This window comes from Heterodontus francisci, chromosome 38 (genome assembly GCF_036365525.1).
Source record: "Heterodontus francisci isolate sHetFra1 chromosome 38, sHetFra1.hap1, whole genome shotgun sequence".
In the NCBI taxonomy this organism is placed as follows: domain Eukaryota; kingdom Metazoa; phylum Chordata; class Chondrichthyes; order Heterodontiformes; family Heterodontidae; genus Heterodontus; species Heterodontus francisci.
The window spans coordinates 9,338,326-9,355,056 of record NC_090408.1 but is presented as its reverse complement, the minus strand read 5'-3'; the positions used below and the strand labels follow the sequence as shown (position 1 = coordinate 9,355,056).

Here is a 16,731-nt window from a genome sequence, read left to right as displayed (position 1 = left end):
CTCCCCCTCCTACTGCAAGTTCCTCTCCAGCCCTGAACTGATGTCCTGACTCCTGGCACCAGACAGGTTGCACAGCCTTCTAGATTCTTGCTCTCAGCTGCAGAAAACAGCATCTATTCCCCTGACTCATTCATTTTAACTCCCCCCACTTGAATGGCTTCCTGTACCATGGTGCCTTAGTGAGTTTGCTCATCCACACTACAGTCCTTGCTCTTGTCCATACAAGCTGCAAGAACCTCGAACTTGTTGCTCAATTGCAAGGGCTGAGGCTGCTCCACTCACACCTTTGAGATCCCCTTACTTGCCTGACTCTCAGTCACATCCTCCTGTCCCCGACCACTGACCAAATCAAATGACCCTATCTTAAGGGACGCTACAATCAAGCATGTGTCTATGGCTTTAAAAGCGATAAGCCTGTGTTCTAAAATAACTCAAGAGCAGAGGACATATCAGAACTTTTTGAAGAAAGGAAGAATGACTCCTTTTGTGTTCCATGCACCAGACAAGCAGATAACCATCTCCAGAGATACCGGTTGTTTTCAAACCCTATTGGCAGCCAAACTGACAGAAATGTCACCCGAAAGCAGAATAAATAGCAGTCTTGGTAAAAGGGCTTACTGGCAAGTGCTTGAAGGTTCCCTCAGTTAAAATTTACCTACAGAGTAAGTTGATCACTGGGGTAGCAATAGTTGGAATCATTCCAAGTTTACCCATGTAGGGGGTTGACCAATTGCTGGGCAATGACTTAGCAGGAAGAACAGCACTATACCCAGAAGGTCCAGCACAGTCCGCAGAGACTGAGGGGAGCAAACAAAACTCTGCACAGCTGCAGAGAGCTGGGGAAGTCCCAAAAATCCCACAGTGGGGCAATAGAGCCAATAGAATTTTAAACGGCCCAGACAGAACCAAAAAGATTTAAAGAAGCTAAGATAATAGCTGCAAAAGCTGAAAGAAAAGCAACTGAGATATGGCTATCTGAAACCTTTTTAAAAGAATTAATAGGGACGAGGAAAGTTCCCAAATAGGAAAGCCAAGTGTGAGGGAGATGCCTCACCTAATTGAAGTGCCACAGGGGAATGCAGTGGAAGCTGGACAACCACCTGCAAGGACATGGAGCAGATTAGGGGGAACACGCATCTGAAGTAAAAGGAAAAGGAGATGTAACATACCCTAAAGTGAACCAAACTTGTGAAAAATCAGAAGAAAACTAGAAGTGAGGTCAGCATGGATCTACCCACTGAAGAATCACAATCGTGTGGGTTTCCACCGGGTGCTCCGGTTTCCTCCCACAGCCAAAGACTTGCAGGTTGACAGGTAAATTGGCCATTGTAAATTGCCCCTAGTGTAGGTAGGTGGTAGGAGAATGGTGGGGATGTGGTAGGGAATATGGGATTAATGTAGGATTAGTATAAGTGGGCGGTTGTTCGTGGGCTGAAGGGCCTGTTTCCGTGCTGTATCTCTCTATGACTATGACAAATCAGGTTACAAATCCAAAACTAATTACACCCAACAATTTAGACTGAGAACTTAGAAAGAACAAGGGGCATTGGGAAATCTCAGATGCTGCGCTGGGGCTAAAAAACATCTTCACCCTAGAAATAAGAACCATCAATATAACAGAACCTGAATGGCTAACGCCATGTATTGTGGAAGCAATAGTTAAGGAGTTAAAGCTTGTACAGAGAACCTTGCCACAAGCAGCAACAGAAATTTGCACACAAGCTTCAACAATAACATGGTTCTGGAGATTAACATTCCTCAAGTAGTACAAACTGGTGTGAGAGAAACTATTACTCCATTTGACAAGATGTAACCCAAAGAATTGCAATTTTTTGATGGTACCTCAACCAATGGAAGGATGATGAAAAAATGTAAACTTGAACCTCAAATGCTACCAACAATTCAACTGCTACAGTTGTAAGAGGGAGGAGTGAATGAAATCAATGTGCACAATGGTGTGACCCTAAACTTTCTTACTGTTTCTCTTTTCCATCTTTCTGAACCCAAAACAAAAATGAAATCCAAGGAATTTCAATTTTTCCCTTTTGGGGGGAGGCATCATGCACACTGAAAGTCCATGATTGTTTTATCATCGCACTAACTGAAGCTTTATGAAAAATGGACTTTGACTTTAAAAACATGAACCTTTATCTTAAACAGTGAACAATGGTCCAAAATGGCCATCGAAGAAAAAAAGGGATTGGTCTGTTGTGTATTCAAGTGGTCTGACAAAGACAAAGGACAAATCTTCAATGCTCAAAGGTGTTAATGGAACCCAACCAACACCTATCCCAAAACATTCCAGAATTGATTGTTTTCTTCTGAAGCAAAGATGGTGTGAAGTAGCCACATCCCAAGCCGTTGTGCAATCACCATGGGGAAGAAATCAGAGTATCTCCTAACATGTGGTGTGACATAATAGCTCTTCCTTAAAAAAAAAGACAGCGAGCAAGAGTGAGAGAGACTCGCCCAGGAGAGAAGCAATATCTAACATCTAGCAGCTGGCATTCCAGCAAGCCAGAAAGCACATACCCTGCTGAAAAAAATCCAACATCTACATTATATAGCAGTGAGCTAGAAGTAATCCACCATCTTCAACTGAACCTTTAATCAAGAGAGAAACTTACAAGCATCTCAGGCCTGCATCCATCTAGAACTTGATATTCTAGAGAATTCAACAGGTTTATCATAACCTCTCCCCCCACTGAGTGCAGGAGCAAGCGCAATAATCAAATAAAATCATGCTCCGCCTTTTGACTCAAATTTAGAAAAAATTCACATTATTCAGGAACATCATAGCTCTTACATACTGGAAATCAACAGCCAGCACCTCAGGAGAATACTGGGTTCTGTGATGAAGTGGGATTAGTTTTCAAACTTGGGATGAAACCTTCCCCCTCAGCCCAGTGCAGCTTTAAGCAGAAAGATTGCAGTGATTCTAGTGTAAGCAATACCTCAAACAATTAAACACATTCAGTGCAGGCTGTTTTAAAAACGTCAACTTCAGTTATAGGTTACATTTTCATTTAGAAAGAAGCTATTTACCAGGACTGATTCTGCCATTATTGTTTTGCCTTTGAAGAAAATCCTTATAGCAAACAGAACACATGCCATTCGTTCGCGGGTTCCCATAAAATCCACAGCCAGTGGTACACAGCATAGGCACTTGAGTCTGATTGGTTTCTTGAGCCATGTTCCTCCAACAGACCTTGCAAAAGAAAGTTAGAAACTGTTAAGAGTCACAGCCACATGATATGACAGATACAAAGTCAGAAATGCACTGTTGTTGCAGGTTGCAGTGACCTCTGCGCAAACAGAAGAGTGGAAAGAAAATTAGAAAAAAAGAAACTCTCAAATCAGTGTTCACAGAACATACATCAGCACTGTCCAATTACAATGTTCTTCTACTTCTCAAGGCCTTAACTCTTTGTTGGAGTAATGCACCCTCTAACAGCTGACACAAGCAGCCTTTAGTAAGCAAATGCTTGTAGGCCATTCAGTTCATGGGTAGAAGGCATTAAAGCCAAGTCTAGTTCTGCACTTAACTGATACACTCAGGGGTAGGTAGTTAGTCATCAGGTGCAGGAATGTTGCTTTCACAGTAACCCTGAGGCACCGAAGCCAATTGCCAAACTGGCTGAGATCAGTTAGCCCAATGTCATCCAACACACTTTGCACTAGCGACTTGTGGCTAATTGCACTTTTGATTAGTAAAACTAAGCAATAGATATTATAGTGGGTATGTGCTCTAAAACTCATCTGCATGGTGGTAAACATCTGTATCTTAATGTTTTTGTATGTTTGTTGGTTAAATTGTGAGGCAAAAAGCAGTGTAATTGTTTCATCATCGTTGAGTGCTTTACTTCATTAGCAACTGCATGATGTAGATGTTTAATATATACATGAAGTACATGTCTTGTGCACATACAAGGAGTTTTCTATTAAAATTACTTTGTGGCTAAAACTGTATTCCAATATCCACACCTCTAGCTTGTTAGTGATTTCTACTGGACACTGAGCTAATCCATCACAGAAAGGGAACCAAACATTGAGCCTTCCTGGCCCGGATGGCTAAGCTATTCTGAATAATTGGGCTGAATCTTCAGGAACTGGAAACTGAATCATTGCCTTAAATTCACTATTACTTCTTTAAAACATACATTTAAAAATAAATAAATTGTTCTTGTTGCACTGTGCTATTTACAATACAGGTGAAAGGGTAAAGAGAATCAAAGTGATTCTTGACAAAGCAGCCAGTAGGGACATCATCCGACTGCGCCAACCTGCGCACATGCGCAAACGGGCTCCAGCTCTCAGCACGTGCGCTGCGTTCTGCATTGCCAGGACCAGTTGGCGTATGCGTGGATGACGTCATCACATAACGCAGGGAAGAGAGCGGGGAAGCAGGGGAAGAGAGCGGGGAGAGAGCGAGGCGTGGGGGGAGAAGCGGGGTGTGGTGGAGAACACCCCCCTCCCCCCCACCCCCCCGGATCTCCTGCTCTCTCCGGCCATTCCCCACCACCAACCCCCTCCCCACCCCCCGCCCGATCTCTCCGGCCATTCCACAGCCAGCCGATCTCTCCGGCCACTGTGGGCTGCCATGTGTTTTGCCTTTCTGTGATTATTTGAGCAGCGCCATCTTTAGTCCTGGCAGCTGCCTGAACGTTGCTGACTGTGACGTTTTGTCAGCGAACACAGCCAAAGAGAATAGTGATATAGCAGCCAAGGTACACAGCATCAACACAACAGACACATTAGATCTTGCTTTTGGGGGTGGGGGGACTGGAGAAGGGAGAGATCACCAGAAAATAAGCTATATGTCATCATGGTAAGTTATCAATTTACTAATGAAGTTTAATTTATAAATATTTAAAAAAGATTGTACAAAACTAAGAGGGAGAGTTCAGTGATTACAAAACCACTATGCTTTTCAGCCACTGTGGGCTTCATTTCCACTACCAGAGCTAGTGTTAGGAAGTTGGAGACATTTATAGTATCAAACAGTAGACAAAAGCATTCATTTGGCTCCTCCATGTAAAAGCTACAAGTGCTTACACCAGTGGTACAATCATTCAGTAGCAAACAGCACAACTAGCATACGTGGATTAGCAACTGAATTAAGCGAATATCTTTCCACAGTTTCAATGTTAAGATATTAATTAGCTTGCTCCGCTTTTCTAGGTTTTAAAGTTTTGAAAGCTGTAAATTATAGCCTCTGCCTGATAATTTGTTGGTTATTGTTCCTCTTAGAAAAACCTGAAATAAACAATGTAAATACTACAAAATGGGAATTTAATGCAAAATTTAAATTACTGTTGATTTAAATCAAGCAGCTTTGATCCAGCAGGAACAGACCCTACTACACTTGAACCCTTGGTGCCTACTTAATTTCAAACATAAATAATCGTGAAACTAATACATTTATGACTAGGCTACAAATAGTTATGAATATCCAGTTAGCCTAGCTCATGGCAATGAAAAATCTCAGCAATTCATGCAAGGTTTATTTTTAGTACACAAAGAGATAATACTAAATATTTTTAAACAACATTAAATATTGAGTCCCTTCAACATTGGTGCACTGTGGACCAGATACAAGATGTATTGCAGCAAGACTTCAACAGCATCTTCCAAACCTGCGACCTCTGCCAACTAAAAAGATAAGGGCAGCAGTGTTCCCATACACCTATCATCCCCAAGTCACACACCATCTTGTCTTGGAACTCTCTTCCAAATAGCAGTCTGAGAGTACCTTCATCACATGGACTGCAGCAGTTCAAAATGGCAGCTCACCACTATCTTCTCAAGGGCAATTAGGGATGGGCAATAAATGCTGGCCTTACCAGCGACACTCACCTCCTGTGAATGAATGAATAAATAAATAAAAAAGATGCTATACAGTTTATTGGAAACTGTTGCTTTACAAAGCTCAATTTATTCAGGCTCAGTGTCAGAAAATAACATACGTACATACGAACTAGGAGCATCCTGTCAAGTCCCCTCAGGATCTTATATGTTTCAATCAGATCACCTCTCATCCTTCTAAACTCCAATAAATACAGACCCAACCTGACCAACCTTTTCTCATAAGATAACCCTCTTATCCCAGGAATCAGTCAAGTGAACCTTCTCTGAACTGCTTAATTAAAGAGACCAAACTGTACACAATACTCTAGATGTGGTCTCACCAATGCCCTGTACGACTGTAGTAAAAATCTCTTTTATATTCCATTCCTCTTGCAATAAATGACAACGTTGCATTTCCTTCTTAACCACTTGCTTTACCTACATACTAACTTTTTGTGTTTCGTGTACTAGGACACCCAGATCTCTCTGCATCTCAGTTCTGAAAACTCTCTCCATTTAAATATATTGCTTTTCTACTCTTGTGGCCAAACTGGACAAGTTCACACTTTCCCACATTACACTCCATCTGCCAAATCTTTAACCACTCACTTAACCTATCTATATCCCTTTGCAGACTCCTTATGTCCTCTTCACAACTTACTCTCTAACCTATCTTTGTGTCATCAGCAAATTTAGCAACCATACATTCTGTCCCTTCATCCAAGTCATTGATATAGAATGTAAAAGTTGAGGCCCCAGTGGGCCAGATTTTGCTAGAGCAAGACACCTTGCAGTGTACGCTATTGGTTAGACTTTTTCCTGCACCCTTCAGTTTGAAACTTTTTGCCCTATATGTTGCTGGATGTGCGAGTTGATAATGATGCCTGGGACCTTGGTTTACAACAGGACCAACAGTGTAACCCCTAAACCAATGAGATTTAAAGATTAAGAAATATAGGAAGGACTGAGAAAGAATTTGAATTACAGTCAAATCAGGTACAGAAAAAATGAAAAGATTGGAAGAAGAGAAAAAGAAACAAAGAAAAAGAAAACTTGAAAAAATTAAAACATTAAAAATCTAAGAATTTATATGCAGGACTCAGTTTAAACCAATCCCTTTCTGGGCTAGAGAGGTTTATTGGCATTCATCAACAATTATCACAATATTAGAAGGGCACTTACACTTAAGTACTAGCTGCAACTTTCTGCGGCGAGTTTAATTTGAGTTTAATGTGCAAATCCAAGTTCTTAAAAATAGTGGGGAGGTTGTGGGTAAGCTGCTGTTTTTACCAGGCCAATTGAGGAATAATGCAAATCATCCAGTAACTTGTGGCGATTCACAATTCAGGGAGATATCTCTTCCTGGCAACAAGTTGCTGAATGATTTACACATCAACAGCAAATCCCATAAATTCACTGTTATTTTGCCTGTAAATTCTGGGTCAACATATTACAGACAAGCTATTAACTCTTTTTTCAAAGAAGGACTTAACGAAAATCAGAAATAAGACATATTTGACATAAAATCAAATTACAATTTTAAGAGAAATCATTTAACTTAACAGAACAGCTGAGTTTTATATGAACTCTCGGAAACAACTGAAACATGGTGAATGCGTTAGCAGCAGGCCCTAATTTCAATATGACATTTACCAACGGCAGGGGAAATTAGAGGAATACAGGCATGATTTGACCTACTGCACACAAGCCATGTAAACTATAAACTTCATCTCTGCCCTTTCTCTACGAGACTGCAATAAAACATATTCCTTTCAAGTGTATTAGCAGGCTAGATGTCTATCAGAGATCTCAGTTGTTGTTGCTAACATTGACGTTGAGAGCAGGAATCAAAAAAATGAGGAAACAATGCAACTGAGACAACTTTAACACAAAATTACTAAAATAAAAAAGGGAAATAGACTGTAAAAGTAAATTAAAAGGAAGTTAAACAGATCTGTATTAACAAAAGGTAGAGAATGATTCAATAGTTAGGTTGAAAAGTGAATTTAAGCCACTGGTACAAAAAGGTACAAGATGATACTTCAGTGGATTAAAATACCCCAAAATTAGTTCAATTTCCAAAGAGACTAAGATTTTCATTACAAAAACCTGCAGGAATGTTCAATCACAAGTTCAGAGAAAACATTAAAATAAAATATAATCCAATAAAATATGATTTAAGAACTCTGGTTAAACTAATTCACTTCAAAACAGTGCAGAACTCCAAGTACTATAACCCAAATTATATGATTCTCAGTTAAATAGCCAAGCATGGTTTCTGATATTCTAATCACTACAGTTTCACACACATTCACACAGCATCCTCACTGGAAAGGGGATGGAGGCAGATGGAGCCCAAAATAAAAGGGCAACAGCCAGCATTCAAGTTTGCCGACACTGGTCCTTGCGCCAGCCATGTTCACCAGGGCATTGTGATCCTGCCTGCTCCCCGATTAAGGCCAATTAAGGCAGTTGAGCAGCTCATTAAGAGCTTGTTAACGGGGGGCCATCGAGATTTTGACAGGGTGCACGAGCCACACACACTGTCTGGGGCAGACCAGGTGAAGGGAGGCAACTACACAGTGGGCAGCAAGTCATGGCTGCCCCAGGGAATAACCTCAGACCCCTAAAAGGGCAAATGGCACAGAAGGGAACTTGGCTATTGACAAGTAGGTGCCCTTGGTACCATGCAGGTGCTGGGGAGAGCAGGCAGTAAGCGCTCAGGCAGTGCAGGAGGCCATCACCCTCCTGTCATTGAGGGGGGCAGAAGAGCAGGGGGGCAAAGCTGCCAAAGGCAAATGGGTGACCAGCTGTGCAAGGAAGGCAGCAGCTGTCAATAGCAGCACAACTTTCAGATTGTGGGCCCAATGGCAAAGAAGAACATTACCCTCTGCAGAAAGGGTGAAGTCCCAGCCATCAGGAGGGCAGAAGACAGGAATGAGGGACAGGAAAGACAGAGGGCATACCCTCAGCATAGGATCTACCAGCAAAAACACAGTTAACTGGAGATGGCAGAGACACAGTGCCGCAGGAGACTGCTAGTCTCCAGGCAGATGGCCTCAGGCATCTATGCCCTCGTAGCTGAAGACCTCACACCTTGCAGCACTGGTCCCCATACCCTGCCAGTAGCTCTTAAAGTCACTATGGCTTTGAACGTCTTAGCGTTTGGCTCTTTCCAAGGATCAGCAGTGGACCTTGGTGGCATTTCTCAAACGCTGCACATCACTGCATCTTGCAAGTCACTGATGCTTTCTTTGTCAAAACTGGATAGTACATTCATTTCACAGCAGACATGCCTCGGAGGCACAAATGGCAGTGGATTTCACTGCCATCGCTGGATTCCCCCAGGTGCAGGGCATCATTGATTGCACTCATGTGGCCATCACAGCATCCTGTGACAGGTCAATGAGATTTAACAACAGGCAGGGCTTCCACTCCCTCAATATTCAGCCAGTCTGCGACCACAACACAAGGTTCCGCCATGTGTGCGCTCAGTTTCCTGGCGCTACCATGGCTCCTTCATCCTCCACCAGTCCAGGGTTCTTCACCCCAAGCACCAAAGTCAGTGAATGGAACCTCAGGGACAAGGGATATCCCTTAAAGAGATGGCTGCTCACCCCTCTACAAGAACCCCAGAGGTACAAAGGCAAAATAACCAATGCCACCTGCTCACTAGGACAACCATTTGATTTATAGTAAATGTTCCAATATTCAATTCACAAGTAAATTCCACACAAAACATCTGCCATAGTCAAGTGTGGGAGAATGGGGGGGGGGGGGGGGGGGGGGGAAATCACATTTACATTCAGGTGTCCTTATAACTGTACTCCCAGGTTCAAGCTTATTCTCCACTTTTCAAAGTAGAAATATCACTGTAGCATTCTATGGCAACAAAACAAAAATACTCCACTCATTGTTTAAATTTTAACTGGTTCAAGGGAATTCAAGTTTCCAGCCATTTAAGTTTCAGAATGTTAGAGATTGGCTCTGTTGCATTACCTAGTCTAATCAATCTGACACATTTAGTCTCAAACCAAGACTGGTTACTGGGAAGAGCTCTCTTACTTCTGGTGCTGTCAGCCAGATTTTGGCTAGACACAGCAACTCATCCGCAGTAGCAAAGGTCAATTTCCTAATTAAAATCTGAATTTTGCATTTTACTTCAACCTAACATTTTTTAACCATACTCCAACTATGATACATGTACACAATAACTGCAAGTTTTTAGTTTTTTTTAAAAATTGGAATATAGTTTATCCCATGTTAAAAAAAAGACAGGATTCCGCTAAGTCCCGTTCTGTGGTTGTATAAATCTATATAAATTCAAACCTGGAAGATTCAAAGTTACTCAGAATAAAATTTTACTTGATTAAGAGAGCATTGAAAAAGTGCACTTGGTCTTTCAAACAGGCTAGTCAGGACCAGTATGGTGTGAGCATATTTCTATAACTGCACGTGTATAAAGAACATATGTAGAAGAAATGTTTGTCTCAGTCACTTGGTACCTAATCCAGAAAAATCCAAATGACACCAAGCTGCAATCCAAATACAGATTTTTAAAGTGATAATTTATAAATAACACCTTCAAGGGTCAATTACACATTTCACATAGACACAATCAATTCATATAAATGAACAGCATAAAATACATCCTTTTGGATTCAAAATAGTTAGAACGTTAGTGTGACAGGCTGGAGTTTAGATTAGGCTTTCGCACATCCATCACAAACATCCCAAAGCACTCCACATACAACAAATTGTTTTTGAAGTGTAGCACCTACTGTTAGGCTAAGTTAATACAATTAATATTTTAAAAATTGGCCAACTGTTACTACAACTGAGGAAATCTGCTTCAAATTAAGCTTAAATTGCCTAAGTCATTGTACAATGTTAAATACACTCAAAGAAATAGAAGAAAATAAGTCACTCAATTTACTGAAGATTACAAGTATGCTGGATAAATTCGACCAGACTAGGATGATTTCGAGTACTAGAAATTCATCCTTGGACTGCAAACCTGAAAATCTTCTGCCGAGCAACCTAATAATTAAAAAAAGTTATAAAAACCATGATTCCCAGCATATACCTCAATTTCTTGATTTTTGCATAATTTGTACCCCTGACTGGATACCAATTTCCCCTCCCCCAGGTTTAATACTTATTGTTTAGTAAGCACAAGATTAGCTGTCAGTCAATGTGATGTCATTTTAGCAAGCCCCACCCACCTTACTCAATGTGGATAAAAACAGTAAAAATGCAGCTAATTTAATTAGGCCACATTGGACGTAATTTTTTTTTTTTTTTTACAGGCTGCTTTGCTTCATCCAGAGGGTTACTATAGCCACATAACTTTCAAAGTCAAAAGCAAAACACTGTTGAAAACGGTTTCCTTTTTCTTTGCACATTTCATTTTTACTTTGGGCAGCTGGTCCTCTCCGATATTCACAGCTCCTGGAGACACATCCTTTTTTCTTTACTTGTCCCATTACTACTCCCTTTGGACCTGCACCACCAACTTTTGTTTCAAAAGCCATTTTGTTTATGCACTGTGCCATGACCATGAAAGGCAATAATACCGCTTCTCCGAGTCTCCGTAGGTTGGTTTGGAGTTGACATTATTGCAAAAGTGGCTGGGCAATTCAAGACACGAGTGTCCTTTTAGGAAGGCACCTCACAGGACACTGAATTCACATGTGCAATATAACTCCAGTGGCCTAAATTGTCATGTAATAGGAAGTTTCCACTCAGCCTTCTCTCAATATTGGTCAGAGGAGAAATATAAAATGTCCAGAACAAGCAGCAAACCAGAGGATTGGGAGCAGTTTAGAATTCAGCAAAGGAAGACAAAGGGATTGACTAAGAAGGGGAAAAGAGAGTATGGGAGTAAGCTTGCAGAGAACATAAAAACTGACTGTAAAAGCTTCTATAGATATGTGGAGAGAAAAAGATTAGTGAAGGCAAATGTGCGTCCCTTACAGTCAGAAACGGGGAAATTTATAATGGGGAACAAAGAAATGGCAGACCTATTAAATACATACTTTGGTTCTGTCTTCACAAAGGAGGACACAAATTGCCTCCCAGAAATGTTGGGGAACATAGGGTCTAGTGAGAAGGAGGAACTGTATGAAATCAGTATTAGTAGGGAAATGGTGTTAGGGAAATTGATGGGATTGAAGGCCGATAAATCCCCAGGGCCTGATGATCTACATCCCAGAGTACTTAAGGAAGTGGCCCTAGAAAGAGTAGATGCATTGCTGGTCATTTTTCAAAATTATATAGACTCTGGAACAGTTCCAATGGATTGGAGGGCAGCTAATGTAACCCCCCTATTTAAAAAAAGAGGCAGAGAGAAAACAGGGAATTATAGACTGGTTAGCCTGACATCAGTACTGGGGAAAATGCTAGAGTCCATTATCAAAGATGTAATAACAGAGCACTTGGGAAACAATGACAGGACCGGACAAAGTCAACATGGATTTATGAAAGGGAAATCATGCTCGACAAAGCTACTGGAATTTTTTGAGGATCTAAGTAGTAGAATAGATAAGGGAGAACCAGTGGATGTGGTGTATTTGGACTTTCAATAAGGTCCCATATAAGAGATTAGTGTGCAAAATTAAAGCACATGGGATTGGGGGTAAGATACTAGCATGGATAGAGAACTGGTTGTCAGACAGGAAACAAAGAGTAGGAATAAACTGGTCTTTTTCCGAGTGGGGTAGTGGGGTACCGCAGGGATCAGTGCTAGGACCCCAGCTATTCACAATATATATTGATATAGATGAGGGAATTAAATGTAATATAGACAAGTTTGCAGATGACACAAAGCTGGGTGGGAGTGTGAGTTGTGAGGAGGATGCAGAGAAGCTCCAGTGTGATTTGGACAGGTTGAATGGGCAAATACATGGCAGATGCAGTATAATGTGGATAAATGTGAGGTTATCCACTTTGGTGGCAAAAACAGAAAGGCAAATTATCTGAATCAGATTGGGAAAGGGGGAGGTGCAGCGAGACCTGGGTGTCCTTGTGCACCAGTCGCTGAAAGTAAGCATACAGGTACAGCAGACAGTTAAGGCAAATGGTATGACTTAGTGAGAATTCGAGTACAGGAGCAGGGATGCCTTGCTGCAATTATACAAGGCCTTGGTGAGACCACATCTAGAGTATTGTGTGCAGTTTTGGTCTCCTTATCGGAGGAAGGATGTTCATGCTATGGAGGGAGTGCAGCGAAGGTTCACCAGACTGATTCCTGAGATGGCAGGACTGACGTATGAGGAGAGATTGGGTCTATTAGGCTTGTATTCGCTAGAGTTTAGAAGAATGAGAGGGGATCTCATAGAAACCTACAAAATTCTAACAGGATTGGACAGACTAGATGCAGGAACGTTGTTCCCGATGGTGGGGGAGTCCAGGATGAGGGTCACAATCTAAGGATAAGGGGTAAGCCATTTAGGACTGAAATGACGAGGGATTTCTTCACCCAGAGAGTGATGAACCCGTGGAATTCTCTACCACAAAGCAGTTGAGGCCATATCATTAAATATATTCAAGAAAGAGTTAGACATAGCTCTTAGGGTTAAAGGAATCAAGGGATACGGGGAGAAAGCAGGAACAGGGTACTGAGTTTGGACGATCGGCCATGATCGCATTGAATGGTGGTGTAGGCTCGAAGGGCCGAATGGCCTACTCCTGCTCCTATTTTCTTTGTTTCTATCCTAGATAATGCCATCTGCAATCACTTTATTGTAACCCTTACCAACCTTATCTCTCTAATTTTTCTAACCACACTTCCTTTTAAGTTTGCCATGGGGGAAAATACTCTTCAGTCACTTACAGCTTCACTTTCCCAATGCCAACTGCCAACCCTTCAGTCCTCTATTCATCATATTCCAGCAGCTGTCAATCTACTCAACCAATCCCTTACCTCCATAGGTGATGTCATAGTCTTCAGGAAAACTAATATTCCCATCTCACCCACTCCCCTTGGTATGGCCTCCATTTTCACTCCCTCCGTTTCAAGGGGCACAGATTTGAGCATACCTTGTGCATAACTGGCTTAGCCATCCATCACCAGATATGGCTCACACACGTCAGGCCTCACTCCCCATTGCCAAACCCGTCCATTACTCCAGGATCACCCTGGAGATGGAAGACTATCCTTGGCTTCTTTTATGCACTACCAACCATCTCCTTAAACCAGCACCCCACCCCACTCCAAACCTCACGAACATTATGCAAGAAGTTTATGGATTTATTTGTCAACAAGACTGAAGCCATCCATTCAGTTGTTTCTCTTGCTTCTAGCCTTCTTCAAACAAAATCTGCCCTTCCCTCCCCTAGGTTCCCTCTTGCCCTGGCCCTGAACCAATGTTTTTCCTCTAGTTTCTCTCACTGCTTATGCCCTCTGAAATCATCTTGTCCATGAGACCCACCACCTGCTCATTTGACCCTAAATTACTGGCCACCATCCCTTCTTCCCTTCCTGGCCCCATTCGAACTAACATTGCAAAAGCACTGTCAATACCTGCCTTCTTAAAAGAAAACTAACAACCACCCTTCCCCCCCTCACCCAGCCTGGAAAACTACTGTCTATCTTCAAAACACCTTTCCTCTCCAAACTCCTTGAACTTGTCATCACCTACCAAAGCCATGTCCATCTTTTGCACAACTTTGCTTCCACGCCATCGCAGTATCAAAACAGCCCTAAAGTCACAAATGACATCCTCTGTGACTGTGATCACAGTGCATATTAGCTCCTTGGCATCTCTACAGCCTTTGACATGGTTAATCATACGAACTAGGTGCAGGAATAGGCCATTTGGCCCATCGAGCCTGCTCCACCATTCCAGAAGATCATGACTGATCTGTTTGTAGACTCAGCTCCACCCTTCCTCCGTACCCCAATACCCTTTGACTCCCTGGTCAAGAATCTGTCTACCTCGACCTGAAAAAGCATCCAATGACCCCGACTCTACAGCTCTCCGGGGAAGAGAGATCCACAGACTCACAATCTTCTGAGGGCAAAAATTTCTCATCTGTCTTAAATGGGAGACCCCTTATTTTTAAACTGTGCCACCTAGTTTTAGTCTCTCCCACAAGAGAGGAAACATCCTTTCCACATCCACCCTGTCAAGTCCCCTCAGGATCTTGTATGTTTCATTATCACCTTTCATCCCTCTAAACTCCAATGAATACAGACCCAACCTGTCCAACCTTTCCTCATAAGCTAACCCTCTCATCCCAGGAATTAGTCGAATAAATCTTCTCTGAACTGCTTCCAATTCAATTATATCCTTTAAGTAAGGATACTGTACACAATACTCTGGATGTGGTCTCACCAATGCCCTGTACAACTGTAGCAAAACATCTCTACTTTTATATTCCATTCCCCTTGCAATAAAATACAACATTGCATTTGCCTTGTTAATCACTTGCTTTACCTGCAAACTAACTTTTTGTAGTTCATGTACTAGGATATCCACCAGACTGCTCTGCATCTCAGAGTTCTGAAAACTCTCTCCATTTAAATAATGTTACTTCTCTATTTTTCCGGCCAAAGTGGAAAAGTTTACACTTTCCCACAGTATACTCCATCTGCCAAATCTTTGCCCACCCACTTAACCTATTTTTATCCCTTTGCAGACTCCTTATATCCTCTTCACAACTTACACTCCTACTGAACATAGTGTCAAAACTATGTTGACTCACACCATCCAGAGAAAGAGACAGAGGGAAGGGAAAGAGAGAGAGAGAGAGAGAGAGAGAACAGAGAAATTCCAAATGTTGAAGGCATGTGACAGCATTTCCCATTGTTATCTGTTTCAAATGGAACTTCATGCATTATACTGAAGAACCATTTTTCCCCCCCAGAGGACTGCACTCCCATCATCTCTCAAGCAATAAACCAAAATATCAGTCAACGAATTATCTTTCAGAATGTGACCAAAAGCTCAATTCACTGCCACCTTATGATTCTCAATAAGTATTATTCATTGTACTGAATGAATATTCACATTATCATTCATCCTGTGGATGGAGGAGAGTGAAAGTAAAACAAGGACAATGACTATCAGAAGAGGACTTAGGACTGTTATCCATCTCAGGGATAGAGAGAAGAACCTTAAACCACTAAAATTGATCTCAAGGTCGTCTGAACTCTTTTCACCTTTGTGCTCACTTGATCTAAACTTTAGATCAAGATACTTTAGATCAAGATATGGATTATATCTAACACTATGTTTGTCTGAGACTTAGTGTATTTTTTTAATCATGTATTGCACATTATTGAAATTAGTTGCTTACTACAGAGGAGCATAGTTTTTAATGGATAGTCATGTTGCCAGTAGATAATTAGGCACTTTAAAATGGAAAGAAGTGTTTGGAATTTTACATTTTTTAGCACTTTGAGTTATAACTGGTTTGTTCATGCAGTAACTAGGCTAGTAGCACTGAAATAATGAACAACAGCAGCTTCTGGGGACCTGAAGAGCAAACTGATAGATTATTTACTATAGTAATTGTGTCTTTAGCAGAACAGTAGAAGGATAACACAGTCATAGAGTTTTACAGCACAGAAACAGGCCCTTCAGCCCAACGCTGACCATCAAGCACCCGTCCTAACTAATCCGGCAGTTTCAGTTATTATGCCTTTACACTAAAATTATATTCTAATTTGATTAGATGTATTTAGACTAGAACTTTGTGTCAAATGGACAGACTTTTAAAAAAATAAAATGTTATAAAACAATCTCTAAACTGACCCTTCAAGGCTCACCATCTTGAATTAACAATAACTGACAATGGTGTGGCTGCCCTGTAACCTAGCCCAATTCCCTAGGCAGTGCTTCCTACAAGGGCTAAGAGAGGCTCATACCATTGATGCTA

General features: G+C 41.5%; 1 protein-coding gene across 7 annotated transcripts in view; it reads right to left on the bottom strand.

Moving 5' to 3' along the window:
- zfand6 (zinc finger, AN1-type domain 6) overlaps positions 1 to 16,731 on the bottom strand; it is a 63,606-nt gene that overhangs the window by 32,801 nt on the left and 14,074 nt on the right. For 4 of the 7 annotated variants that reach the window (XM_068017707.1, XM_068017705.1, XM_068017706.1 and 1 more), the window contains exons 2-3: positions 5,753 to 5,859; positions 3,046 to 3,208 (exon numbers count right to left, since the gene is read on the bottom strand). In XM_068017707.1, the coding sequence (XP_067873808.1) occupies positions 3,046 to 3,208; positions 5,753 to 5,758 (169 nt within the window). In that variant the 5' untranslated portion in view covers positions 5,759 to 5,859. The remainder of the gene's footprint in view (positions 1 to 3,045; positions 3,209 to 5,752; positions 5,860 to 16,731) is intronic. The other 3 variants (XM_068017708.1, XM_068017709.1, XM_068017710.1) reach the window with 1 other exon arrangement.